The sequence below is a fragment of the Podarcis gaigeae genome, assembly GCF_964106915.1.
Source record: "Podarcis gaigeae genome assembly, chromosome: 15".
Lineage (NCBI taxonomy): Eukaryota > Metazoa > Chordata > Lepidosauria > Squamata > Lacertidae > Podarcis > Podarcis gaigeae.
This window is the reverse complement of record NC_139692.1, coordinates 2,790,536-2,818,225: the sequence shown is the minus strand read 5'-3', so window position 1 is coordinate 2,818,225 and position 27,690 is coordinate 2,790,536. Positions and strand designations below refer to the sequence as shown.

General features: G+C 45.6%; 2 protein-coding genes across 8 annotated transcripts in view; both read right to left on the bottom strand.

The window, feature by feature from the left end:
- The window catches only part of R3HCC1 (R3H domain and coiled-coil containing 1), a gene marked incomplete at its 5' end in the record, with an annotated part of 426,543 nt that overhangs the window by 115,328 nt on the left and 283,525 nt on the right, over positions 1–27,690 (bottom strand). The gene's annotated exons all lie outside the window — the stretch shown is intronic.
- RHOBTB2 (Rho related BTB domain containing 2) overlaps positions 1–27,690 on the bottom strand; it is a 47,966-nt gene that overhangs the window by 10,366 nt on the left and 9,910 nt on the right. Inside the window, exons 1-4 of one of the 7 annotated variants that reach the window (XM_083713558.1) lie at positions 26,509–26,622; positions 18,042–18,129; positions 1,214–1,415; positions 70–173 (exon numbers count right to left, since the gene is read on the bottom strand). In XM_083713558.1, the coding sequence (XP_083569684.1) occupies positions 70–173; positions 1,214–1,415; positions 18,042–18,097 (362 nt within the window). In that variant the 5' untranslated portion in view covers positions 18,098–18,129; positions 26,509–26,622. Of the gene's footprint in view, positions 1–69; positions 174–1,213; positions 1,416–7,926; positions 8,045–9,113; positions 9,618–11,788; positions 12,261–18,041; positions 18,189–19,536; positions 20,014–25,303; positions 25,406–26,508; positions 26,623–27,690 lie in introns of those variants that run through there. The other 6 variants (XM_083713561.1, XM_083713560.1, XM_083713559.1 and 3 more) reach the window with 6 other exon arrangements.

Here is a 27,690-nt window from a genome sequence, read left to right as displayed (position 1 = left end):
CTTCGAAGCCAAGACTGAATGTCTGCTCCATGTTCATCATTAGCACTGCACCAGATAATCAATATTGACCTTCCATAAGCAAAGCGCCTGTCCTTGTGATGGTCTCCAAAGGTATCCCAAAGCCTCAAGGACACACTAACATCATCTACCACATCTCGAGAGCGCTCCAATACCTGAGAGAAGGCAAAAAGATGACATACTTCAAATGAATAGAAAGGACTAGGAGGACTGCAATGCCCAGTAGCTTTTCAGTCTGATAATCAGTGATGCAGGATTTCAGGAAAGGGCTGAATATTTTTTTCTCCACATTTCACCCCCCTCCCCAGAAATCTTTTCAATTATTTAATTTGATTGGGAGCACAATCTCAAAAGCTCCCCCCACTCCACCCATCAGAAGTATTTGAATGGAAGATTTGATTAGGGCAAAATAAATTTAATATACCTAATTTAGGCTGCAATACTACATTCACTTACCTGGGAGTAAGCTTACTAAAAGCAATGAGACTTACTTCTAAGTAGGCTTGCACTCTCACAGTATGGACACAACTATTCAATCACATGCCCTTCCCTTACATTGTTTAAATTTCAGATGGGGACAAATGAAGGCTTACTAATTTTAGCATGTCAAAAATGAGATATCCATTTCTGTTTTATATATATATATATATATATATATATATATATATATATATATAAAACAGAAATGGATATCTCATTTTTGACATGCTCTGTATGGACAGAAATGGGGGGGACTCAACTTTGAAGCTGCCCAATTTGATTAGCACTGTATTAATTACTTGAGTCAATTCATTTTATTATTGTTATTATTTTCAAAATGGAAACTTCCTCACAGAAAAACAGAGCAGGGAAAAATGTTTTGCCCAGAATTACTGTTGATCACTGGAGGGAATCTGATTCTCCTCAAACCCAGGATTAACCAGATTAAAGTGAGGAGGTGGGAAAGGGTTGTGGCTCAACGGTAGAGCATCTGCTTTGCATGCAGAAAATTCAATGTTCCATCCCTGGCATCTCTAGGGGGGTTGGGAGAAACCCTGGAGAGCCACGACCAGTCATTGTAGACAATACTGGGCTAGGGGGATTGTTGGTCTGACTCAGGATAAAGCAGTTGCTTGTGTCACTTATAACCCCAGTATTGATTTCCCACCAGTGAGATTTCCCAGGTGATTTATCCATTGACAAAGAAACCACTCACCTCCTGGCAAACACGATACTGGTCAATGGCCCAGACTGTGGGCACATGGGTGGCAAGAAGCTGGTACTGAGTCAGTGTGGCATTACAAGCACGGGCACAAATGAGCCTGGTCTTGCCCACTGCGTTGTCCCCAACCACAACACACTTGATAGTTTCTACGTTTGGCCTTTCATAATCCATGTCAGAATCCATTAACTGGGACCTGTAGCAAGAAACACAGAAAAAACAGAACCAGACAAACAGTTTATTGAGCATTCATCTTGATTGGTTTGCACAGTCTAGGACGAGGTGGTACAACTTTGCAAATGGGGTATTACATCAAGCAATAGTTTTCCCACACTTTCCGGTGCACTTCCCTCTTACTTTCCTTATTGCTTGATTTCTAATTCTGAAGAAAGCAGATTGGTTATGCCAGAGAAAATTGCAGGATTGGAAGTTCCTACCCCCAAAATAGCAACAGTCTGGAATTACCCCCAGACTCTGAAATACTTACGGTACATGGTTTGGGTTCTTTCTCAGGCCAGCTGTCCATGAGTTTAAAGGAAGGTAGGAAACTCTCCCAGGAATGCCATGTTACTGACTGTTACAGCTCCCGACAACAAAGACTACCCAGCAGTAGCAGTCTTACCAACTCACTGTTTCACAATGGGTTGCAGGGCTGTGCTTCGTTCTGTCCTCCCTTGCTCCGTACCAATTCATAAACAGAATAATTCCACACTGAGAAAAGAGTGCAGCAAGAGCAGATTCCACAAATGGATGTAAAGTCCAAAACAAACAGCACCCTGGGAGGGAGGCAGCCTTCTGGATCAGGCCATCTAGTCTATCCTGTTCTCACAGTGGCCCACCAATATGTCTGTGGGAAACCCTCAAGCAGGGTCTGGGCGCAAGAGCCCTCTCGCCTTCTGGACTTCCGAGCAACTGGCATTCGGAAACATTACTGCCTCTGTCTGCGTCATGTCTAGGGGCCATCGATAGCCTTATCCTCCAATCTTGCCATGGGCAAAATTTACTAAAGCAGAAACTGGAGTTCAGAGCAAAATAAAAAAATTAGGTTTTTTTATGTCGTCCAACCAACCAACACAAAACAAAAGCTTATAAATATGAAGTAACACAAGGAAACAATGAAAGAAATTAACTCAAACAAGTATATTAAAATTTGATGTCTGAGACATAACACCTACTGGATATTTCCTTTTTAATGCACATGGAATATAGGTAAGCCAGTGTGCAGCCCTGAATTCTTCTGGTTTCTGATGGCAAGAGGATGAGCAGAGGCTACTGGACCACCTGGCCACTCTGGCAATTCACTTTAGCTTGGTAGAGACTGGTACAAAACAAGCAACCCTGGTCTTCTCCTCTGCCAAGCTCACCTCACCCAAATCCAATTCAGCAGGATTCCCACATTGTCCAAATTTGTGTCCCTCCAGACATCAGCTGAACAGAATGGCCTGCTCCAGAAATGTGTCCAAAATAATCTCCTCTAGCAGGGAGTCATGCCCCAAGCACCAGCTCCCCAACCTGGTTGTCCCTCACAAACAAGAAGGGATCTCCTCCCCACCCCCATGACAAACCTCCCAAAATGCAGAAGACTTGGACAGCTGCCCTCCTCCAGACTGATGCAACCCACACTGAACCCAGAGAGCAACAAACAAGAGCCTTCATGAGGGGCCTGGAGCCCAGGCAGCTCTACACCTCTCCATCCAAAGCAGGGTCCCTTTAAAATGTGATCTTTCTGAAGCATGCATCCTTAGCCTCAGATAAGACCACAGGCCCTGCCAATTTGATTCTAGCTGCCTCTGCCTCCTCCTTTTTATCTCTCATGCCTGTTCATGTGAGATTCCCCCACCCACCGGTCCCTCCCTTTCCAGCAATGGTTAAAGAAACTTCCAGATCCACCTGACTGATCATGGAATTTATCCCTTCCTTCTCTCCACCCACAGCACCATCCCCCCTCTCTCTGCTCCACAACCATGTGTGCTTGCACAAGTCTCTCTCTCTCTGTCTCTCTCTGTCTCTCTCTGTCACACACACACACACACACACACACACACACACACACACACACTTGCATAATAGAAGCAGCCTTTGGGGCATGCCTGTCTGCCCAAGTGGCTGCAACAACTGGCATTTGGGACGGCATATCTTACAGTGTTTCCAGTAGAGTAAAAAGCAGCAAGACTCAGGCTCCCATCTGGACTTTTTCATTCCTTGTTTTCTATGATAGGGAAGTTCACAGCAAGGCTATCCCAACTGGGGATAATGATAGCACAGAAGAATGACCCAACACAGGTTGTTGTAAGCAGGGACACCACCATGGGAGAGTATGGATATTTAGCAGTATCCTTTAGGAACACAGAAAGCTACCTTATACCAAGTTGAGCAGTGTTGTCAACACTGACTAACAGAGGTTTCCCCCATTCCTACCTGGAGATGCCAAAAACTGAACGTATGACATTCTGCATGCAAAACAGTTACTCAAGCTTTGAACTACAGACCTTTGGTGGCAGGTATGGACACACAGACCCTGAAAACAGGAGCCCACAACCAAACAGCCAGTTTGTAGTCATTAGAGACATGAATCTTCAGCAGAGTATTTTGCCAGACATGAAGTCCAGATAGGCAATGAAGCCGTGTCTTACTCAAAACGGTATTACGACACCATAGCTCAGGATGGATGGGGTATTTAAAACACTGACATGAGGAGGAGGTGCTCTCCTCAAATGCAGTCAGTTTCAATATTAGGTTGGTACAGAAGTGAGAATGAAGGGCGGGGACAAAGAGCCAGTACAGTGTAGTGCTTAAGAGTGTTAGGCTAGGACCTGGGGAAAGAAAAGAAAAGAAAAGAAAAGAAAAGAAAAGAAAAGAAAAGAAAAGAAAAGAAAAGAAAAGAAAAGAAAAGAAAAGAAAAGAAAAGAAAAGAAAAGAAAAGAAAGAAAGAAAGAGAAAGATATAAAACCCCAATAAACAGCAATGACAACAAAAAACCACATTAAACAGGTACAGCTTCATCTATCCTAAAAGTACAAAGAGGATTTTTCAATGTACTTTCCTCTCATTTACAACGCAGAAAGTTCTTAAGGAAAGGCTAAATGGTGCCAGCACTGGTAATCCTTCAACCTCCATTGCATCAGGGGGACTTTGGAGGTGAAGTGCATAGCAGGCTTCTGCACAGAAAGGCTGAGCACCACCACTCAGCAATCCAGCCTGCATAAATCAGAGTGGCTGTTAGTTTTACTGGGGTGCTGCCAACTCCCCTTGGCTGAGAATCAGATCCTGCCTGCAGAAGCCTGTGAGTCTTCTAGCTAAGGTGCCGGACAGGTAAAAGCCTCTGGAAAGGCTTGGATAGTTCAGCCCACTTTCATCAATTCCAAGCCATACTGCAACAACCTCTACCCCAACAACCTGATCAGTGGAAATACATTTTTAAATCATGGCATTACCTTTTGGGGATATTTCTTAATCTCGGGGTTGTGGGTTCAAGTCCCACTTTGGGCAAAAAGATTCCTGCACTGCAGGGGGTTGGACGAGATGACCCTCGTGGTCCCTTCCAACATTACTATTCCATGATTCTGACATTTCTGATCAAATAATTATAATTATAAAGATGCTATGCCCATGGTATCCACCCCTCCCCCAGAGTCCTGGAAACTGGAGTTTCCCCTTCACAGAGCTGTAAACCCAAGGACCCTTAACAAACATGATTCCCATTATTCTTTTTTGGGGTAAAGAGAGGAAACATGCTTTATAAATGTATGGTTTGTATGCAGTCCTAATGCCTGGCACATAGCTGAGGGTCTTTGATGCACATGGACTGAACAAATTTGCTGTTATCTGCTGCCATCTCATGTAGATGGTTGTGCAACCCGTAGAGCACATAGGCGACAATTATTCACACAATTAATATTCTTGTTCAAAAACAATTTTTCACCATTTATCAAATTTGTGAGAATGAGACAACTTCTTCAGCATCTCATGTAGATGAGCTAATTTGGGGAGCTGGAGAGGTAACTGTGGCCTGACACATTTGATTAACTTACTTAATGCAAGGTTTTCTTCCTGCCATATCCTGCCTTCAAGAACTCCAGGATCAGAACTTCCACTCATCTAACAACAGAAGTGCTTCCTTGCCCAGGTATTCTTATTGCTCTCTGCTACCACGGATACTAAGGGACATGGGTGGCACTGTGGTCTAAACCACAGAGCTTAAGGCTCGCTGATCGGAAGGTCGGCAGTTTGAATCCCCACAACGGGGTGAGCTCCCATTGTTTGGTCCCAGCTCCTGCCCACCTAGCAGTTCAAACACACATCAAGTAGATAAATAGGTACCGCTCTGGCAGGAAGGTAAATGGCGTTTCCGTGTGCTGGTTTGCCAGAAGCAACTTAGTCATGCTAGTCACATGACCCAGAAGCTGTACGCCGGCTCCCTCGGCCAGTAAAGTGAGATGAGCGCCGCAACCCCAGAGTTGTCCACGACTTCAGGGGTACCTTTACCTTGGCTATTACAAGCTACAGTCAACAGAGGCCCTTGCCACACATTGAACTGCATCCCACACAACACCACTAATAGCAATGAATGGGCTATCTGGGGGAGTGTAACATCTTCTCATGAAGAGGGAATTAAGGTATATTCACAGCAGAAGCACAGCCTCCATAAAAGATGTGAGAGGACTTTGTGTTGTACATGGAGAAAGAAGCGTACATTTATTGTGCGGCAAAGTGATCTTCTTACTATTATTATAAAATATAATTGCCAAATGGTTAAAGGAGCAAGGGGGAAAAATACAGTTAAAAAGATGCAATTAATTTCTCAGCCAGTGAGTGCTGAAAAGACAGAGGGTAGTCAATGCACCACCCAGAAATAGGTCTAAAATATCTGAGTCTCAGGTACCTGTTGATGCTAACAAGAACAACAAAACAGCCCTTGTGATAAAAATGTGAACACACAAGACATGCCTAGCAAAAAACAAAACAAAACAAAACATGTGCTGCCATTGTGGACACACTGTGAGTCTTTCATCTTTAAAGTTCCTGATATGCAACCCTGCCAGGGTAGAAGGAGGTTGGACAACAAGGGCAGTTTGTCTTCATGCAACAATGGAGTGAAAGCTGACTGAGGTTTAAAGGTAGGGATGGGCAACCTGTGGCTCTCCAGATGTTGATGGACTGCAGCTCCCATCATGCCTGTCTGAGGCTCATGGGAGTTTGCATTCCAATAAGAGGTGGACAGCCAGCACCTCCTCATCTTTATTTTAAGGCTGCAGCCAAACACAATTCCCTGAGACAAGGTCCTCATTGAATATAGTGGGATTTATTTTGGAATATACTTGCATAACATTGTGTTGTGATTCTCAGCCCCAGAGGCACTGAGAACCCTCAGCTCTTCAACTACACCTTTATAGGGCTTCTCAGTGAATTGGAGAATCCAGCCTTCCATGGGGAAAAGAGCAAGAGAGCTAGGAAATTGTGCTGTGCAACTGTATCAATCAAAAATAGTGTAGCGGTTGCAGTGTTGGACTAGGACCAGGCAGACCCAGGTTCAAAACCTTATGAAGCTAACATGCTTACTGGGTGACCCTGGGCTGCACTATCCTATATTTGTGGTGTTCTATTATATTCTATAATGCTATTGTTATTTATTGTTTATAAGCCACTTTGGAATTCATTTGAATGAATAGCAGCATAGAAATACAATACATCTGATCAGAACAACCATACATACTGCCTTGAACTCCTTGGAGAAAAGGAGGAGAAGATAATAAATAGGTATTATAAAGATGTTACTCATATGCTTCAGAAATATGCAGTCTGCTGAAACAAAGAGCAAATTTTAGAACAGGGAAAGAATTGGGCCAGTTCCTGTTTGGTGTGCGAATAGTGGCTGCCTCTCTTTGGAGAGCCTGTGATCACAACCAAGAGGCAGAATAGATTTTCATGTACGCCCAAATCTCCTTGTGGGCTTTGGCCTCATAGCTTATTTCTTAAGCACAAAACAGGATGTGTTGAAGCCCAAACCCATTTCACCCAAGTAAGAGTTAGCAGCAAGCTCTCCCTCTGTGACAGTGAGCTCCTTGGGTGTGTTAACAGTTAAAAGAACTCACTCCTAGTGGGAGCGGATTTCGAAATGAGTGCGCAAGACACGTGGGGAGGTGGAATAAAGGCAACTGAAGGCAAGAGCCATGTGAAACTCCTGCAGCAGCAGCTGTGGAGGCGGTCAGCAAACTAGCACCCATGTGACATTTAGGGGGGGACAATCCTGGCCCAGACAAATCCTATCACTGTTGTTTTGTGCCTCTCCTCTTTCCTCCCCCCTCTCCTTCCTTGCTGTTATGATTCCACTTCCCTCCCCTAAAAAGAAACCCTCTCTCCAAGGATCCCAACACCAGTAGGAGAGATAATCAAACAAGTCGTTCTTCCTCTCCATTTCAGCCCCTGTCTATTTCTGTAGCTCTTTTGTCTGAGGGCACAAAATCCATTAGCTGCTTTTGTTCTCTAGGACCTGCACTTAGGTTCTGTAATCGCCACCACATCCAGATGCTCCCCTCCCTCCCAGCACATCTCCTGCCACACACACTCTCTGGCCTTATCTCCTTTGCCAACTCCCTCTTATCTCCTTTATCTCAACTCCCTCCCTCCTTCAACGGCAGTCTTTCGACGACTACTGGTCATTCCTGCTCATTTGATTCCGCTATGTGCCCCCTTTTTCTGTCCCTCACCCCATCCACGCTTGGTGACATGTCCTCAGTTCCTGGCCATCAAATTTGCCCCGCTATCTCTCGGAGAGAGTAGAATTGTGTTCCTTGCAAGCTGCCCCAGTCTTCGGTTGCCAAGGAAACTAGAGAATCTCTCAGGGAGCCTAACCTGTTTCCTAGCAACCGACAGGCTAAATGTGCCCCCACCCCACTCAATCTCATTTCACAAAACACAAAATGGGGGACCGGGAGAAATAGCGCAACAAAAATGATTAGTAAAAATATCCCTTGGTTACGGAGCATTTCCGGGAGGGGGGGTTGTAGAGGAAGAAGGGTGGGCGGGCTTGAACATCCCCCCCCCCCCGAGACCAGGAAGGGAGGCATGGTCAAAGAACTCTGCAGATTACGATCAGTGCCTACTCTGCAAAATTATGCTAATGAAGATTGAAGAGGTAAAGCTTAATAGGAGCGATGCTTTCGCAAACGAAGCGGAGTGGGGCGCAAATACGTGTTTATTTATGTCTACCCATATGCGCGCGTGCACACGCACACACACTCTACATTACTCTCTAAGCACACTGCACATTTCTTCCACATTACAAGCACATCAAAGTACAGGAGGCTGCACGAGCAGCTGGCTTGTTTGAAGGAAGAGAGAAACCCGATACGTACACAGCTCTCCAGACACTGCGAAAAGGTTTATGCAATGAAAGATATCCTGGCCAAGCCTGCCCTTGGAGCAGAACAGAGCTCTCCACCCTGCCCGCTTTTGCTTTGTTTTCCTTTTTTGCAAATCCACCCCAGTCCCGCCAGAGCAGCGCGACCACTCCGTTTGTTTGTTTCCCTTTTTGGCAGTGCAGCAACTACCCACAGAGACCCAAGGAAAGCCCGCGGCGTTGAAGAGAAGCCGCTCTCCAGGCGTGCCTGGGGGTTTGAAACCATTTCCCCAAGAACAGCGCCAGGAGTACGCGGTGCTCTTTGGAGAGGCTCGTGCAATCTGTGCGCGCCCAGCATCTCTCACACGCGCACGCCCGGGATTAGCGAGACTGGCGGAAACGCTGCTCCCTTTCGCTTTCACCGACCCCACCTAAAATCGGCACTACTGACCCTAATTGCAAAGCGGACCCTCGACCCTGGCCTGACCCTCCGCTCCCGCGCCTGCAATAACTGGAGGGAAGGCGAGGGAGTCCCGCGGTGGTCGCGTTACTTACGCCAACACATATGAAGGGGCAATTTGCAGCGGAAAGAGCCGACCTCTTCCCCGGAGACATGACGGTGGCGGGCACGAGCGCCCAGCTCGGATCCTGCTCTGCCGGGCCGACCGCTGGGCGGGATGCTGAATTTCTCCGGCTCAGATGCTCTGACCTAAGCGTCCGTGTCGGCCCCAGAGCGGAGGCGCCCCTTGGCGCGGCGTCGGCAGCCGCTGCCTCTTCCTCAGCAGCATCTTCCTCGCCCCAGGCCGGCTGCGCCGAGCCGCATGGACCCCCTCGCGAAGCTGCGCCCCCTCCTCGGCCGGCGATGCTCCGCCCTCCTCCCGGGCAACCGCGGTGCGACTGAGCGGCGGCAGCGGGGCGCGAACTGCAGTCCTGCGCGGAGACTCGCCCACCGCCTATTTTCATTCACAAAAAAAGGAGAGCCCCCTCCCGGGAGCGCCGCGCAAGCTCCGCCCCGCAGCCCCGCCGCCGCTCATTGGCCGAAAGCGAGCAAAACAGGGGGGGGGGCAGGCGGCGCGCCGGCCGGGCCTTCCGGGGAGGGGGCTCTTGCCACGGGCTGCGGGGGGCGGAAGGAGGAGGGATGCAGCTCCGGCAGTCGCTTTTGCCACACACTCCCCCCCCCGTGCTTTCCGCCCTGCTGCAACGTTCCTCAACCCTGTATATTTCTCTCCCCCCCCCCCGCGCACCTTTCCCCTTCATCTTGGGCCATTCATCCCTTTCTCATCACTCTCCGCCCCAATTTATGGGGAAGGCAGCAGAGGCTCTTTAGGAGCGAGCAGGGCAAAAACAATAAGAAGAAAAGCTTTGTGCACCGCAGTTACCTAACATCAAGCTCTGTTAAATGGGGGGGGGGGCAGAATTATACAATAGCAAAAGCCCTTCCCTAAGTTCAGGAATTCATGTACGGCTGACTGCTGGTTCTGCTATTGACATGGATACCCTGGGATGGAGAAGGGAGTTGAAAACATCCAGCCTAGATGTTAGATGTCTAGACAAGGTCGCAGGTAGATCGAGATGAATATGGCAAAAACAAGAACAGCCCTCAAATAGAGATAGTGCAATGGTAAAAAGGGACAGGGGGGCAACTTCAGACCTGAGATGAAATCAAGCATATTCGGTAGGTATATGCCGTTTTCTACTTTCTTCCAGCTCCTTATGTAATTGTTACCCTTGCATTATACAATCAGATACATAAACAAGCCAGTTTTCTTTATATCCATTTATTGTTTCTTCATCATTCTGAACCTGCCCACCCCCTCATCTATCCACCTCCTTTGCCTGTTTGCTGTCCCTGATACTGAGTACCTATGAAAGGGGGAAAGGTTTTTATGCCTTAGCTTGACAGTGTCCAGTAAAAATGCTTCTCTCAAGCCTCCCCAATGCCCTCTTCACTTTTCTAACGGATGTTTCTGGTATCTAGTTTGTACCTACCCATTCTTCATATTTCCCCAGCCAGTTGGACTTCATACTAAAGGTTCTATCATAATGCACACCAGGGAGCACTCAAAAAACTTATTGAGCTCATTGGAGAATGAACACTCCACATCCAAGGATTCTGCCTTCAGCTCTTCAGAGACACCAGCTACCCCTCCCATACTATGGCCATTGCAAAGAAGGGTGTGTACTTTCAAACAATTGCAAGTCACATAGTAAGTGGATCAGGGCCATATTGTCATCTGAAGCTAATTGCATGCCAAGTTATGCAGATCTGAGATACAATTTCTTTTCAAGCAAGCTGCAGGAGTGACTTTTGCACAAACGGAGTGCATGGTTGTATTTTGTAAGGCTGGCCTTCTTTTACCAGGGCTTGGCCCAGACAGCTTTATCTCACCCCCATGGCCTTATACCAGGTCAGATTCCATCAACCCTGATAGTTAATAGCTCTTCAGGGTCTCCTGCAGAGCTCTCTCTCAACCCATCACCTGCTGCCTTTTCACCTGGAGATGCCTGGGAATGGGGGGGGGGGCTGAACCTGGGGCACTCTGCGCTGCCACTCAGCTACGGTCTCCCCCCACAAGTCCACAGAATGTATGTGGGCTAACGAGCACCTTCACCTCTAGCAAAAGTCTGGACCAGTCTACTCTGCTCCCCTGCGCGTCCTGGCCTCAAGCACCCAGCCCAGCTGGACAGGTCCTCTTGCAGCGCTCTACACCCCCCGAAAAAGCTCTGCTGTGCTGGAATCCCACTCCAGCCCGCCCCACTCGACTACTTCCATCCTGGCGTTGCTTTGCTGCCCTCCCCGCAGGATGAGGACAGAGGCGAAAATCTCAAGTCATCACTGGAGCCTGACCAATGGGAGGCGGATCAGCGCCCCAGCCAAGACCAGCTGCTGCGATCCAGCATCTTGAGATCATGTGATCCCTCATTGTCCTCACTCAGGGCTCGTTTCCCCCCTCCCCTCCCCTCCATGCATAACCAAAATAAACTTGTCCCTGCTCTCTTCCTGTTAGGATCAGCGGAGCCGCGGCCCTTCCGAGCCGCTCCAAGGGCCGGCGCTGATGCAAAGGCGCGTCAATTCGCGTCAGCGCTCCGGCAGCATCTCCCTCCCTCGCTCCCTCCGCACCTTTGCAGTCCGGGCACACCGGCCCCGCTCCGCCTGGGGAGGCCTCGGCCTCCGCCCCGCGCTCCCCTTCCACCCTCCCTCCCCGCCAGCCCCCGGCTCCCTTTCTCACCGGACTCGAAAGACGGGGATCTCTCTCTCCATAGCAGAAGACGCCTGGGCTTCCTCGACGGGGGCTGGGTTGGGTTACGAGTGCCGGCTCCCCAGCCAAGCCCGCCAGCCCCGAGGCCACCGGACTCAAGCCCCAAGCTGTTTATTTCCCTGCATTGGGCTGGAATGAAATCTGCAGGCAGCTGAGACGCAGCTTTTAGCTTCCTTCTCCGACAGGGTCACGGGGGAAGGGACGCATAAAAGCTCGCTTGCCAACCGCATGATTGGGCTTATTTTACTCCTTTCGTAGCAGGTGCTTAATTGTGGCATAAAGAGTTCCTGGCAGCTTTCGCCGCTAGCCTCATTCCGGACTGGCCCCCTGCCTGGTGCAAAACAATAGCACAATTGTGACTTGGGTCAAAACAATTCTCGCTCCATGTTAACCTGCTAGAGGACAACAACAGAGCTGGGGGCTGGCATTTCCCCTCTTTCTTTTCCCAGGAGGAGGCGCCGAGGAGTACAATAAGGAGAGGAGGAGGAAATACTGCTACGGAAGAAAACGGAGTTACAGCTATTCCAGCTATGCTCTTTTAGCTCCACAAAGCACAGTTTTACACAGGGGTTGGCCAGGCGGGCCTCCATCAAGGGTCCAGGCCTAGCAGGGTGAAATAATTGTCCCTTTCCACACTGATACATCCTAGATCCTAGATTAAGCCTCTGGTTCTACATGCTCACCCAGTTTAGTCCCCTTTGCCCATGACAGGCAGCAGAAAATGCACACTCTGCACCAAAACAATCCATTTTCTACAACACTTAACTCTGGGTATACCAAACTCAAGAATTTAGAGAACTACCTGAAGGTGCCATCTCTGACACGAAGAAGTGGGATTCCCAGCTGACCAGAAACAACCCCTCCCTGAAACCAAACTAGCCGCAAATCATTGTGGCCTGCTCTTGGGCTTGTTGTAGTGGCAGATGTGCAGAAATCAGCAGGAGAAGCTTTTCACAGCAGGGAGATAAACACTGCCATCTGCTAATCTGCACATCACCAGGCTGCAATTTGAAGCACAGCTAGAAAGGGGTGGGTGGAAAGTTGGCATCTCTACTGAGCAGGTCTGCAGCGCTGGACCAACCATTAGGTAGAGTGAGATGTCTGCCTCAGGCAGCAGATGGTGAGAAGCAGGCAGAATGCTTTGTCCCATGCCCCCTGCTCCTCTGTGTCTCCAAAGCTAATCTGCTGCCCTCAAGTGCAGTAGACAACACTGTCCTGTTGCTCAGGTTTTGTACAAGGGATTGAGAATTGGTGCCATGTTGTTCTTCACTTCAAGCTGCAAAATGTCTTACTCTGCAGGTGTTGGCCTAGCCAGCAAATAGGTGGGAGATTCTTAGGAACATAGTGGTTATCAACATGAATATAGTTCTGTTCATATATTACAAAATGTGAATGTGCATGACCTCCCGCCATTAATAACATGACTCTTGAGAGCAAGCAAAACGTGAGCTGCACTTTCTGTTTCTACCAGCCAGTGGAATGTTGCCAAAAGGCATTTGCATGTGGGAGATGCCCACACTGTACATGTGGACCCAGTTTGTGTTCCTCTGCCTCTCAAGTTCCTTTGAAAGCCTGGCACAAGCCACACAGCTAGAAGAAAGTGGTGTGCACTTCCTGCTTCTCCACAATCATATAATGTCTGAAGGTAACGAAGGGCCGGGACAGGGCTTTAAGCGTAGCAAGTAGAAAGGAATTATGCAATTTCTGTTAAATTACATCATCCTGGCTGCAGAATAATATTGGATCACCATTCCTTGGCAGGGGTTGGGCTCATGTTTGAAATGTGTAGAAAAAAATCACAATGAGGCAACCTATATATTGAAAGAGAAAAAAGGAAGCCAAGGGTATAAGAGGAGGAACTGGGCTTAGGGTAAACAGGGAAGCAAATGATTCAAAATATATTGTTGCTTTTGGTCTCTCTCAGCCCTGCAGGCAATGATTGAATTTCCAAAACTAAAAGCTCTCTCAGTACGTAACACAGACCTTATTAAACTTGGATTGATTAAATCTGAAAAGTGTGATGCAACCTTCTAAAACATTGTAAATTCCTATGTAAAGCACATGCGGATGGATTTGGCACAAAATGGAGATATGAATTGAAAGTAGTGGTGTATATAATAATGATGTAATAGACACACTGGCAGCACAACCCTTACCATGTCCACTCAGAACAGACATTGAATTAGCATGCTGGAATAGGATAAGGGAGACTCCGATAGCATGTTGACTTAAGTCCTAGTAAAAGGAAATGCTCTCCCAACTGAATCAATGTGTGAGCAAGTCTATGGTGGCTAGCTTCTTCATACTGTATGCAGGAAGGTTTCCTTGCTGCAGATACTTGGGCTGTACATTTAGATGTCTTAGGTGGTACGTGTGTGTCAAATTGGTGTGCAACACATTAACATTTCTTTTGAACAGTCAGGAATACAGTGTTTGTGTACATGTGATTCACAAGTATGTGTAACTAAAAAGGTAAAGGGACCCTTAACCATTAGGCCCAGTCGTGACTGACTCTGGGGTTGCAGCGCTCATCTCACTTTATTGGCCGAGGGAACTGGCGTAAGGCACCTTCCCATGTTTTGCTGCTTCATAGTCAGAGGCATAGGTGGCATTGTGGGTTAAACCACAGAGCCTAGGGCTTGCTGATCAGAAGGTCAGCGGTTTGAACCCCCACGATGGGGTGAGCTCCCGTTGCTCGGTCCCTGCTCCTACCCACCTAGCAGTTCGAAAGCACATCAAAGTGCAAGTAGTTAAATAGGTACCACTCTGGCGGGAAGGTAAATGCCGTTTCTGTGTGCTGCTCTGGCTTTGCCAGAAGCGGCTTAGTCATGCTGGCCACAGGACCCGGAAAAAACTGTCTGCGGACAAATGCTGGCTCCCTCGGCCTGTAGAGCAAGATGAGCGCTGCAACCCCAGAGTCACCTGCGACTGGACCCAATGGTCAGGGGTACCTTTACCTTTATCGGAAATATATATTTTCTCCCCAAAAGCTGTTTACAGAACTTCCAATTGTGTATCCTCTCATTTGGCCCTATGTAACAGGCACTTATCTACCACCTCTCCAAATTGCTTAAAAACTACAACCCACCCTACAGTTTCTTGGGGGTTCTGAAGAAGCTGGCATTTGGCTGAGCTGAAAGGGAACACACACACACGTCACCAATGCAGTTTCAGCTCCAAGTCAAAAGCTGGATTTGACCAAAGGCAGGGGCTGAATTCCCCTCCCCCCGCACTGCCTTCTGCTTTTATCACAGCTGTAATTAAAATGCAGTTTGTTCTCTGTTTCCATGTATCCCTGATATAAGCCTCTTGATCTTATCCTCAAAGATTCCCCATCTGCCCTGCTTGTTAATCGTCCTTGTTCCAGGCAGATAACTCCAAACTCAAATGCAAGATTCTGTGTTGCTTTGTCCTGAGCACTGCAACAACCACAGATCAAACAGGGAGGTGTGTTGAGGGAGTATGGTGGGGAGGGCAGAATTTCAGGCAACCCTAGAGAGAAAGCTTCTAGAAATTATCTGATTCATCTGTAATGCATTAAGAAATGCATTATTTACCATCCAGTTTGCTGACTTTCCCCAGATTTACAATCACAGTTTCCTAAGTGCAATCCCAACAAGACAAAGTAGTGTGGGTTTGTCTGACCATGGAGCTGGTGGCCCACCTTGTGGTTTCCTATAACTGGTCTTCAGAAGCATTACGGCCTCTGACTATGGAGGCAGAGCATAGCAGTCATAGTTAGCAGCTGTTGGTAGCCTTATTTGCCATTAAATTTTCCAGTTCTTCTCTACAGCCTCCCCAAGTTGGTGGCCGCCTGCCCCCAGTTGAGGCTGTTGTGGCAGCCCCCTTCTGGACCAAGGGAAAGCCTTGCCACAGTTGCACATATGTCTGGTGACAGGGCCGGCCCAAGACATTTTGGCACCTGAGGCAGACCCCAAGAACTGGGAATTGTAGCTCAGGGTGCCTGTGTGTCTCTTGACTACTTTCAGCACTGTTAATGAACTACTGTTCCCAGGATTCTTTGGGGTGAAGCCATGACTGTTAAAGCAGTATCAGGGTGCTTTAAATGTATGGTATGGTTGTGGCTGGCAGACTGAGGTTGGTGGGGCAGGGCCCTGTTCGCCCTCATGGACTAGTCTCTACTGCGGTATATAAATTAAATTAATAATAATAATAATACTGCATGTAGCTGTTCCTGTGTTGATAGCATTGATGGAGGCCCTTGGTCTGAAGGAACAGGTGAGAGGCCTTTTCAGTTGCAGCTTCCTGGCTTTGAATTGTTCTGCCTGGGGAGATCTGGATGGTGCCTACGCTTAATGCCATTTTGGTATCTTTTATTCTTCCTAGAGCTTTTTAAACATCAGTCATAACCGATTTTATCTATCCTTTCTTTTCTTTTATTCTCCAACTCCTGTTGCTTTACCATTCTGCTGCTTTACGTTTGTTGTTGCAGGTTCAGATATGTGTTGTTTTTACTGGTTGGGAGCTGCACAGAGAGTTTTTATCAAAGAATTATAGAGTTGGAAGGGATCCTGAGGATCATCTAGTCCAACCCCCTGCAATGCAGAAATATGCAGCTGTCCCTCATGGAGATCAAACCTGCCACCTTGGTGCTATTAGCACCACACTCTAACTAACTAAGCTATAATGAGATACCCTATATAACAAGATACTAGGGTATGCATTTATCAGTCATCTTACTAAGTCCTTCCACCTTCTTTGCTTTGGTGGAATCTACACACATATAAAAACCATTCTGAAAATGCTTTTTTTTAAAAGGGTTTTTAAAAATACATTGAATTTTCCATAAGGCTCACCATTGCCATCTAGTGTCACATTGTATATTAAAACTCACTTAATACTTTTTATTTGCCCCTCTATAGCTGAGTCCTTTGCCTCCCAAAATCCCACTGGGTCTGCCCAGCCTCAGTGTTACACATTACCCAGAATTCTTTATGCCAGCACTAGAAATGTGCTCCATTACACTGCTCTGGTGCTTTGTACTAGGCTGGGCAGACATTCCAGCTGGGCAAAACCCCTCAAGGATAGCGTAAAGCAGGCCCAATAAAATGTGTGACTGGTGAGGGGATCAGATCTGAGGAGAATCCTGAGGGTTGGATCAAAAGGCTTAGAAGTCCACATTTAGCCCCTGGATCTGAGGTTCACCATCTTTGCTACACACTCTTAACTAAAATCCTTTGTGGCTTTTTGTGACTCCAGTACACAGTCAACATATTCCAAATCCCTCAATGTCCCTGCTTAACCTCAGCTGTGTGTTTTTGGCACAGCTGCTACAGTATAATACCCAGAAGCCCTTGGATTGTATGCTTGACTTTAAATAGCTACCAATTAAACACTCTAAAGTTGTAATTTTAATTGTTGTTGTAAGGTGCCCTGAGAGGTGCTTTGCACCAGAAGGGCAGGGTATAAAGGTTTTAATACATAAAAGCAAATGTTTTAAACGTTCTACCCACTTTTTCCAGTTCTCTCTGGATGCTTTAGCACAGAGGCTTTAGGAAACCTTACAAAGCCCCCCTTTAGTCTGGCTGATCTCTTGGGAGCTTGGTGTATTTGCTGCCAGACCCCTGTCAGCATTTGACAGACAACTCTGAGTCAGCTTGGTGAGACTGCAGTTTAAGAACAATCCCCTAGAGGTAAAGTTCACATTCTGCTCACAAAGGGCAAGGGACTGTCTTGGTAGAAAGGAAATCAGTGCACACTTCAAGATCAGAAATTCAGCTCCTTTCACCTTTGAATATATAGGGTGCTTGCTATCTTGACCATGATCTGACCCACCTACACTCCTCCTTCCAAGCTGTAACATTAACTCAGCACAGTTAAGTTTGCACTACATAAAGCTCTCTGAATACAGCCCTGGAGTTGAAAAGTTCAATTCATCTAGCTGGGAGGGGAGCATTTATACAGGTGCACAGGGTTGCAATTCTGTGGCACTGAACCTGAAAAGCAAGGCACAGTTTCTAAATAATAAGGAAAATGTTCTGGAGCACAGTTTGAGAGTCTAAACATAGGTCATTCACATATGCAGCATATATATGTAGTGTGGGGAAACCCAGTCAGAGGGGCAGGGTATAAATAATAAAATAGTAATAACATTATTGTGTTGTTGTTGTTGTTGATGATGATGTCGATGATAATTATTATTATTATTATTATTATTATTATTATTAGGCCAAGATAAATTGAAACCAATCTATGTACTCACAAGGCATTGTTCATCTTGGTCTTCAGTTTGAGGTGGGCTTTGCCTCTGGATTCCATCTCTTCCACTTCCTCCTCCTCTTCTCAACAGTCTGAAAGCAGAAGAAAGATATATGCAGATGAAGTGAGAGCTGCCTTTGAAGGGGCTTATCTCCCCAACATTTGAGAGATGGCATTTCCTTCTCTATGAAACTGGAGAGTCTCTAAGACATGGTGGTCTGTATCAGCTAATGGTTTGTTTAGCATGACAGAATACTCAAAATGACCTTTTAAACTGAGTTTACTGGATTGTCATCATACTGGTCCCAGTGGGTGCACTCTGCAGTATTTGAGAAAATACCAGTTACAGATAGGTAGCCGTGTTGGTCTGCCATAGTCAAAACAAAAAAAATTCCTTCCAGTAGCACCTTAAAGACCAACTAAGTTAGTTCTTGGTATGAGCTTTCGTGTGTATCTGAAGAAGTGTGCATGCACACGAAAGCTCATACCAAGAACTGACTTAGTTGGTCTTTAAGGTGCTACTGGAAGGATTTTTTTTTGTTTTGAGAAAATACCGTATTTTTTGCTCTATAAGACTCACTTTTTCCCTCCTAAAAAGTAAGGGGAAATGTGTGTGCGTCTTATGGAGCGAATGCAGGCTGCACAGCTATCCCAGAAGCCAAAACAGCAAGAGGGATTGCTGCTTTCACTGCGCAGCGATCCCTCTTGCTGTTCTGGCTTCTGAGATTCAGAATATTTTTTTTCTTGTTTTCCTCCTCCAAAAACTAGGTGCGCCTTGTGGTCTGCTGCGTCTTATAGAGCAAAAAATACGGTAGGTAAAGTTCACACTATGTTTGTGGTTGAAAAACAAAAAATGTATGTGGGAGGCTTCCAAATGTTGGGACATAGGTTTGTAGCCAGTGCTAGTCCTACTCAGAGGAGATCTTCTGAAATCGGTGGACACAAGTAATTTAAGTCCATGGATTTCAGTCAGTTTACTCTGAGTAGGACTAGCATTGGACACAACCCATAAAAAATGAAGAGTTTTGTCCAGTCCTCTAATCACCTTTATATATCATAATCTATTCTGCAACTTTCTCCCAAAATACTAAATTTTCAGAAATCCAGAATCCAGTGTGCATTGGATGTAGATGCCACTTACTAAAGCAGATTGATAGTGGTCCCAGAACGCAGATTGGGGCCAGTACTAGGTATAAACTCTGTTTGTGCAAAAACAAAGTCTTCTGCACTTTTGGACTGGACTGAAAAAGAAAGCAGCGGTAAACCACATCTTGTTTATAAGTCAGGATGATCAGCTGGACTACTTTGGATAGGGCCATCCTCTGTTGGAAGGGCTGTCCAGTTCAGGACCGGGAAAAGATAATGAACCCTAAGAAGGGGAAGATGCCCCTCTGCAGTAGGGTCTCCAAAGCACACCTAGCAGGCACAAAGGTCACCTGGTAGATAGAAACATTGTAACTTAACTAGAAATATATAATCTAAATGTGCACATATCCTACTCTGGTGTTGCCTTCTGCCTTTTTTAGCGCTGTTGTTGCTAGGGTGTCTTGACTGACGGCACTGTTAAGCCTACCCTAGCTTCTCATACAGTTGAAGCACCTAAAGAGAACCTCTTTTATGCTTACTTTGTACACAGCTTTCTTTCTGTGCACTCTGTTGTAAAGTAGCACAAGGTGTTTTTTCTTCCACGTCCTCTTCTCTCTATTTAGTTGCCATAGCAACTGTTTCTAAGCTGTCCAGAACTAGGCCTGGCAGTCCTGATACCTGATACACACAGACAGCTGTTGGCAGTATCCAAGTTTTCCACTATGGAGATGTTGTTTTTAACTTCTTTGGCTCAGCTTTGAGCAACTCTAGTTTTAAGGATCTCTTATATACAGTTTTCAGCAAATATGATCAGAGTACAAGGAAATAGCAAGTTCAGATTAGAAAGCTGAAATAGCAGCAGTGGAGACCTGATGTACAGCTTTCTCCATGATCTGCTCATTGTCTGTTTGCAGGGAGTTTTAACTTTGTATCTGGGAGCTGTTGTGGCTGGCTGGCATGGCTGACTAAAATGCTCAGCAGGAATGCTTCACACTGCAACCTTCTGTGGCAGAATCCAGTTGTGCATACTAGAGCCATTTGAAAATATTGGGCATTCCTATGGCCATTCAGAATGAGCCAATGTCCTCTAGTCTAGTACAGGGTCCTGGGGTACAGGTCTTTAAATAAGCGTGGAGGTGACCTCCTACTTTCCCCTCTTTCTAGGACCCAGATACATGGCTGGAACCCCCACAGAGTTGCCAAAAGCCCTGTATCAAAACACAAGGGGAGTTATACTATCTCACAATGCCAGAGTAAGGTAGTGGCTTTGAGCAATTCTCTTTGGCTTAATTTACCTCATATGGCTAATTTGCCTCATACCCGTTGTGAGGATAATAAATCATTACTCTGAGTTCTTTGGATAGTATTCAAATAAGCAGGAGGACGTACACATGTACTGTGCCTTCAAACTGATATATTTGCTAAATAAATCTGAGGTTAAGTAAGATTATAGTCACAGGATTTAAGGTTTTTAACCATAACCAAAGCACCAGCCAAGTGCTGTGTCACATGGCTGGAATAATATGAAGCTCACAGCTCAAATCAGGGGGACAGTGGACCTGGGTGTGACCTGCCGTTTCCAAATGTGTCTGGCAAACACACCTCAGATTCTTTCTGGCACGTCTCAAACAACACCTGAAACACGGTTTATGTAATGAAGAGGCAGTGCTGTTGTGGTGCACTTTGACCACAACTGTAGGTTGTAACTCAAAAGATTTGCATAAGTTAGAGGAGCTGTATTCTTTTTATTGTATAGGCTAGGCTATCAGGAATGTTTGTTCACTAAGACCAGATCCTGCTTCAATTGCTGTCTGACTTAACAATTGAAACCAAGGTTATCTATAAATAGCATTTTTAGTTCCAAAATTGCATTTGTATTAGATGTGTGCCGTCAGCAGGAGAAACAAAATAGAAGCAGGGGCATATGAGGAACACAATACTAAATCTCAGGATAAGACTTAAAACCTCAAGCAGGAAAAGCAGAAGTCCCCTCCCCTTATTAAATGGGGGAAGGCGAGGCAGAGCAGGGCAGAGTCTGTGGGGGCACGTTGTCTGCGCCAAGTCCCCTGCCTTCAGCAGTTGGGGGTGGGGCTTGCTGCCCGTCTCAATTTGCAGGTAATGTTAATTCACCTCAGTTCCATTTTAAAAACCATAGGTTAAAAGTTGACGTTGAATTGACATAAATGAATGGTGGTTAAGAGTGCCTAGGTAGGACTGGAGAAACCCAGATTCAAACATGAAGCTGATTCAAACCCCACTTGGTCACAAAGCTTACAGAGTGACCTCGCACCTGTCAACAGAGAGACAGAAGCTGCAAGGCAGAGCATACGCTTTCCATTAAGAAGGTCCCATCTCTAGGTAGGGCTGCTAGAAAAGGCTCTTGCCCCAAACCACTGGAAACTGCTGCTGCTAGTCTGTGTAGACTAGGGGCGGCCCTCCAGCTATTGTTGGATTGCCAACTCTTGTCCCCCCTAGTGGTCAAAGATGAAAGGAGATGTCATCCAGAAACATCTGGAGGACCACAGGTTCCTTACTCTGGGTGTAAACAGGACTGAGCTGTTTACACTTGGCATAAGGCAGCATCCTGTTCCTCAGGTGAACTATTTCACAGGATAAAATCTGAGAAATAACCATTTATGTTGCCAGGCACCTTGGAGGAAAGGGGTGAAAGAGATACGTATGTGACAAACAAACAGTGCTCAGCTGTAACAATCAAACAGGAACTCTATGAAATCATCTAAATAGCAGATTCCAGTGAACAAACAAGGCAGTGGGGGCTTGGACACTGTGCACTCAGTGGGCCCACCTGCTCTTGCTACAATCCATTCAGTTGGTGGATATGCATTAATTTTATTACATTTGTATCCCATGCTTCCTCCAAGAGGCTCTTGGGGCTTACATGGTTCTCCCCCGACTCTTTCTGTCACCACAAGCACCCTGTGAGGTAGGCTAGGCCAAGAGAAAGTGATTGCCCAATGTCACCCAGAGAAATCGCTGGCCTCCGATTCACAGTGCCAGAGCTCCCTTCAGCTTTGAAGAAGGATGGGATCCTTATGAAATAATGCTAATGACTGTGCTGTACCCAGACACAAGTGCGCTCCGCTTTCTGAGCATGTACGCAGGCAAGGCAAGGCAGGAGTCCAGGGAGAGAGGTGCAGCTGTTGGCATGAAACATTTAAAGGTTTGACTCCCCACTGAACTGTAGCCTCATACAGTATTCACAGCCTCATACAGTATTAAGAGCTGCCAGTGCCATATGAAAAACTGTGGAAAAAAATGTTCTATTTGGACATGGTTTTGCTTTTAATAGCATATCCCATAATTTCTCTCCAACCTCCTGCTGCTCCCTCCCTCTGTTTTTTTAATCACCAAGAAAAGTTTCATAAAAATAAGATAATATTACCAGTAATATTTCACACTTTTCTTTTTCAAGTGCTTTGCAATGCATTAATTTTCACCATGCATTCATAAGACAGCTAAGTGTTATCAATGCCCTCATTTCCCCCTTCTTTTCTTAACCCCCCCCCAAACAGTGGAAAACTGCAGTGCAGAGAAGCAAAAGGCTTGTGTTTTAAAACATGTGGCTTGACTTTTAAGAGATTCATTGAATCTAATTTATTTATGGTTACATTTACATCTTGCTTTTCATCTTAGGAGTTCAAGGTTGCACATTTGGTTTCTCCCTGTCTTCCTGTTTTATCCTCACAAAACCCCAGAGTTTGACCAAGTGGATGGTGTGCCTTCTCAGTCTGTAGCCCACATGGCAACTTTAAGCCCCCTTCCCCCACCTCCGCTCTGCCTTCTGATTATTATCTTTAAACCAGACTTGGAGGAGACAGTCCAACTCTACAGTACTTGAAAGATATAGAACAATAAGAAGGGAGAGCAGGTGGAAGGGTAGGCTTGACATTAGCACTTGGGCAGCACAGAGGATTTCTGCAAACAGAGAACTGTCCTATGCAAAGTAGGACACATGTTCTCCCTACCTCTGGTATAAGCAAACTTCATAACTGTTGGGGGCTTATGCATGTCACAAGTAGAACCTTGCCAGTGTTTCTTGCTGCTGGTAAGTGAACCTCAAAAGAACTGAGCACTGGTGGCTTGGAGAGCAGAGGGCAGGGTATAAAATGATGCAGTTTTGAGAGAGATGATTAGAGAATAGAGATGGAAAGAACCCAAGGCTACATTTGATGAGGCAAGAGCTCTGCCTGTATTTCCACGGGAGAAGGGAGGATAAGGCCCCCAGGTACAGTGTATCCAAAACACCCCATTACTTTAGATCACAAAACTTAGGATCTATCCATCAGACTTGAAGCTCAATTTACACAGTAATAGAAATTCCTTTGTAGTGTTGGAGAAAAGAGTGGATCCCATGAGCTGGCATTATTCGGAATAGAGATAGAGATTTAGCATCTACAACATCAACCCAGAATGAAACGCAGTAAGCAAACTAATCAAAGCATTTATAAGGAACATTTTCTGGCAACAATGAACAGGGAAGAAAAGAAGACGCAGAGTCCACAGAAGCTGTACTAGGTAGAGTTGCCTCTTGGGCAATGATTGCTGACTGTCCATGTCCATCTTGGTTTGCACCATCTCTTACTTGTTTTTTAATTTCCCTGTCAAAACTCTGTTGAAAACCGAGTTGCTACTATACACACAAAACAGATATGGGACTTTGGAGAGAAAGATGGAAACATGGGTTTTGTGATCTTGAAAAGATATGTGTTACAGTCACAAAAAATGCACAGAAGCTTCTCTCCCATCAGAAAGACACACCAAAGACAATCACATTGCTCCCACATACACTCCTACTTCCCTATCTATCTCATGGAACAAAACTTCACATTCGCAGATGATTTATAGAGGGTATTTAACACCAATTAAGTTAGCCAAAATGTACAAAACTAATTCAAGTATGTGTTGGGAGTGCAAAATGACATTTTTTTCATATGTGATGGACTTGTGAAAAAGGTAAGGGCTATTGGAAAATGATATATAATGAGATTAACAAGATGTTTCAGTTGATGATTCCCAAGAAACGTAAGGCAAGTGTTAGGGACTCAGAAAGGATTAGCAAGCTTTCCTTGGTGGGTTTTACATGTTGCTGCAAAAGAAGGGCAAAGTGAACATCATCCTTCATACTGATGGCTGAAGGTCCAACTTCAGGTCACAAGGTAGCTTGGAAGGGGCAGAACAATCTCGTTCCATTAAGTTTAGCTTGAATATTAACCCCCAACATATTATAATTAACGGTGCTCTACAGCATTAATTAGATGACTAATGCCCATTTGCTGACTCCTGCTTAGGGGAAACTTTCACTCCCTTTCCCCCAGACCTCTTGAAATACAAAACAAAGATAAACCACAAGAGATGTTACACTGTCATAGAGCAAAGAAGAGAAATTGATAACAATCAGAAGGAATGCTATTATGTAACTTGGGTATGAGCTTAGTTCCATCAAATTAAATAGATATATGCCCATAAGATTTAATCAGAGAAAGGTCAAGCCCCAGATGTAAGAGCTCATGGGGCTGGCCTTAAATATCTTGGCAGACAAGAGGAAAATGTGAGAGTCCTGGCTGAAGCAGCATAAACAGTATACAATGCTTGCAAAACAATTTCATTGTCACCACCATATCTGCTTCACTGTCACATGAAATGTGCTGCCTCCTGCAAACTGTTGCCCTACGCCAAACTTTCCCAACCTGATACCCTCCAGATGTTTTGGAAGTCAGCTCCCATCTGCCCCAGTCAGCAAGGCCACTGGTCAGGGGCAATGAGAGCTGTGGTTTAACAACTGGATGGCACCTGGTTGAGAGAGGCTGTCTCACACAATCACCTGCTGTCATGTAATACTAAAACTGCCCCATTCACAGAAAAATCCATTATCCACTTTGCAGCCAGCAGCCCAACCATGTGACGAGTGGGGAGGAATTGCCAAAGGTTGAGAAGCTCTTGCTTTACACCACCTCTCACCTCCAAGGCATGGGGAGTTTCACCACCACAGTTCTGTCACTGGAAAATGCTCCTGATGGGTCTTACTTTTGCTATAAAGAAAAGCATTCTGTCTCAGCTTGCCATAATTCTTAGAATTCCCATTTGCAGAACACCAGCAGAAAAGGGGAAAACCTTAGGAGATGAGCTGTGAGAAAAGATGGGACTGACCCAGATGGTTACCTCTCTCTGTTCTTCTTGATCTGTCACACTGCATTGAAGCTCCAGTGAATGCTAACTGGTGAGCACACAGGTAAGCTCCATTTTATAAGCAACTGCCCACGTGATCTGAACAAATGTCCCAAGGTTGCGAGCTTTTTCTTTTCTTTTCAGTAGGAGAGAGAGAGAGAGAGAGAGAGAGCGCGAGCTGGGAACTAAAACCTGTTGAACCACAATCAAGGTTTCAGCTCAGTAGAAAGGAATTTTCCACTAACAGGAATACACCTCTGTGTTTAAAAACTGCCTGGTCCTTTGAACAGGAGATCACAGCCAGGGCAGGAGGATGGATAAAAGAAAAGAATACAGAACAAGGCTCTGTGGATGCCATTTGAGTGCATGAGAGCACAGAGAAAGTGCAGGATGCAGATTGCAGCTTCCAGAGAATTTCAGCTTTTTTTAAAATAAAGGAAGAAAGGAAAACATAGTGCTCAAGGATGCACTGATAATGTTTAAAGGGTGGTGGGCCAAAGCCTCAGAAGAGAAAGCAGGGAAGGGGGCTAATTAAAATTTCCTATGGGTGGAGGCAAGGCTTCATGGGGGCATACAGAGTTCCTTCCCCATGGATAGCCAAATCAGAATAAGGCTGCAATCTTGAACTTTCTTGGGAGTAAATCTGATTAATGCCAAGAAGGTTTACTTCTGAGTTTATGTATTTTATGCAAAACAAGAGAAACTCAGGCCAGAATCCTATACGTTATTACCTGGAAGTAAGTCCCAGGACTGAAACCAGAGATGTTGAATGTACTTATGTAACCCAATAAAATCTTTGATAAAAACATTTTTTTTTAAAAGACAAAGAACTGGCCCATGTGAACAATGCATCATTAGTAGCATTATCCACTTCCAATCTTGGCACTAAAAGAAGACCTAAGGCTCCAAATAAATATGCAGCATATCCTGTATTTCCAACAAACATTACAGAGTAGGACAATAAAGAGGGAACAAGCCTGCAAGACCCCACATTGCTTTTTAATCTTTAGTGTCCAGTTATGTAGACTACATATCACACTACTAGTCTCTCAAATGTAATAATTGGTACAAAACAACTTTCCTAAAGAATCTATTTTAGATCAGGAAACAAGAAAAAATGGGTGCAGCATTCTATACAGAACACAGCAGGAAATAGTCTCCCTTGATAGTCTCCAAAAAGCCAAGAGTCTTCTACTTACAAAAGGGTGTCTCCCAAGCAACCTCAGTGGGCTTGTAGTCTTTGAATCCTTGAGTGCCAAGTCTTCTTCACAACAATACCTCCTGTCAGTTGTGTATCCCTGGCAAGTCACAGAATCACAAATGCACACCTTGCCTCTGGTTCTTGTTTTATAGTCATGCAAACAGGTACTTAGGATAAGAAAGAATGCAATTAAGTCCTGGGAAAGAGGGGGAGGAGGCAGTAGTGGCAAAGGAAAGACGGCTGAGTAATTGTAAACCTCAAAGGTGAGCATCCCACAGAGTATGGCTAAGTGTCTGGGAACATGTTAGAGATGAAGGTGATTCAATGGGAACCAAAAGATGTAGAGTCAGCAAAGGATGGCCAATGACCAGGTTGTTTAAACGGGGTGGATGAACTGCAAATGGTATAACACTAATGAATTATTGGTATGTTGCCACTCAGTGAGGGGGCGGGAATCCATAAGAAATCTCCATTTAAATGGAAATGACAATGTGCATACAAAGCTTAAGTGCATTCAAGCTATGGAGATCAGGCCAGTATATGCATTCATTTTTGTATGCTGCTTACTGCAGGCGCCTGCATTAGCTAACTCTTTAATTTATACACTGCTGGGCCTTGGGGCATCTCTGCATCCACAGCTGTTGTCCTTGATCTTTAGCGACCTTACTAGGTATACAGAAGACTGTGCTATTTGTTCAGATGCAGGTGGCAAAAGTTATAGAGGCATATGTTCAGAACTGTAATTGCAAATATTCCACCAGGAAATGGGGCAGTGCCAAACCTCCCAGCCTAATTCAGAGAAATCAGGAATAGCAAAGTAGTTTGTACAGGACCAAGGGGCCAAGGGCAAAGATTTTCTCCTTACATGGCAACACTTGCTTGGATCACAATTAAATCTAGAAAAAGCCAGTCTTTGAGTATCAAGCCTTCAGGCGATGTAAAATTTCTGGCATATTAATGCATACTTCCACCCTGCCTGACCTTTCATCTGCAAACCCCTAATATTGCACTGCCCATTTGGAGAGAGACTTCTACAACCTGCCTGCCTTCTAAAGCCATGCTATTTATTACATGTTTACTCTGCCCTTCGTCAAGGAGTTCAGAACAGTTCCTTCTTCCCTTTCCCCATTTTATCACCACAACAACCTTGTCCAGTGGGTTGGCTGAGCAGTACTCACTG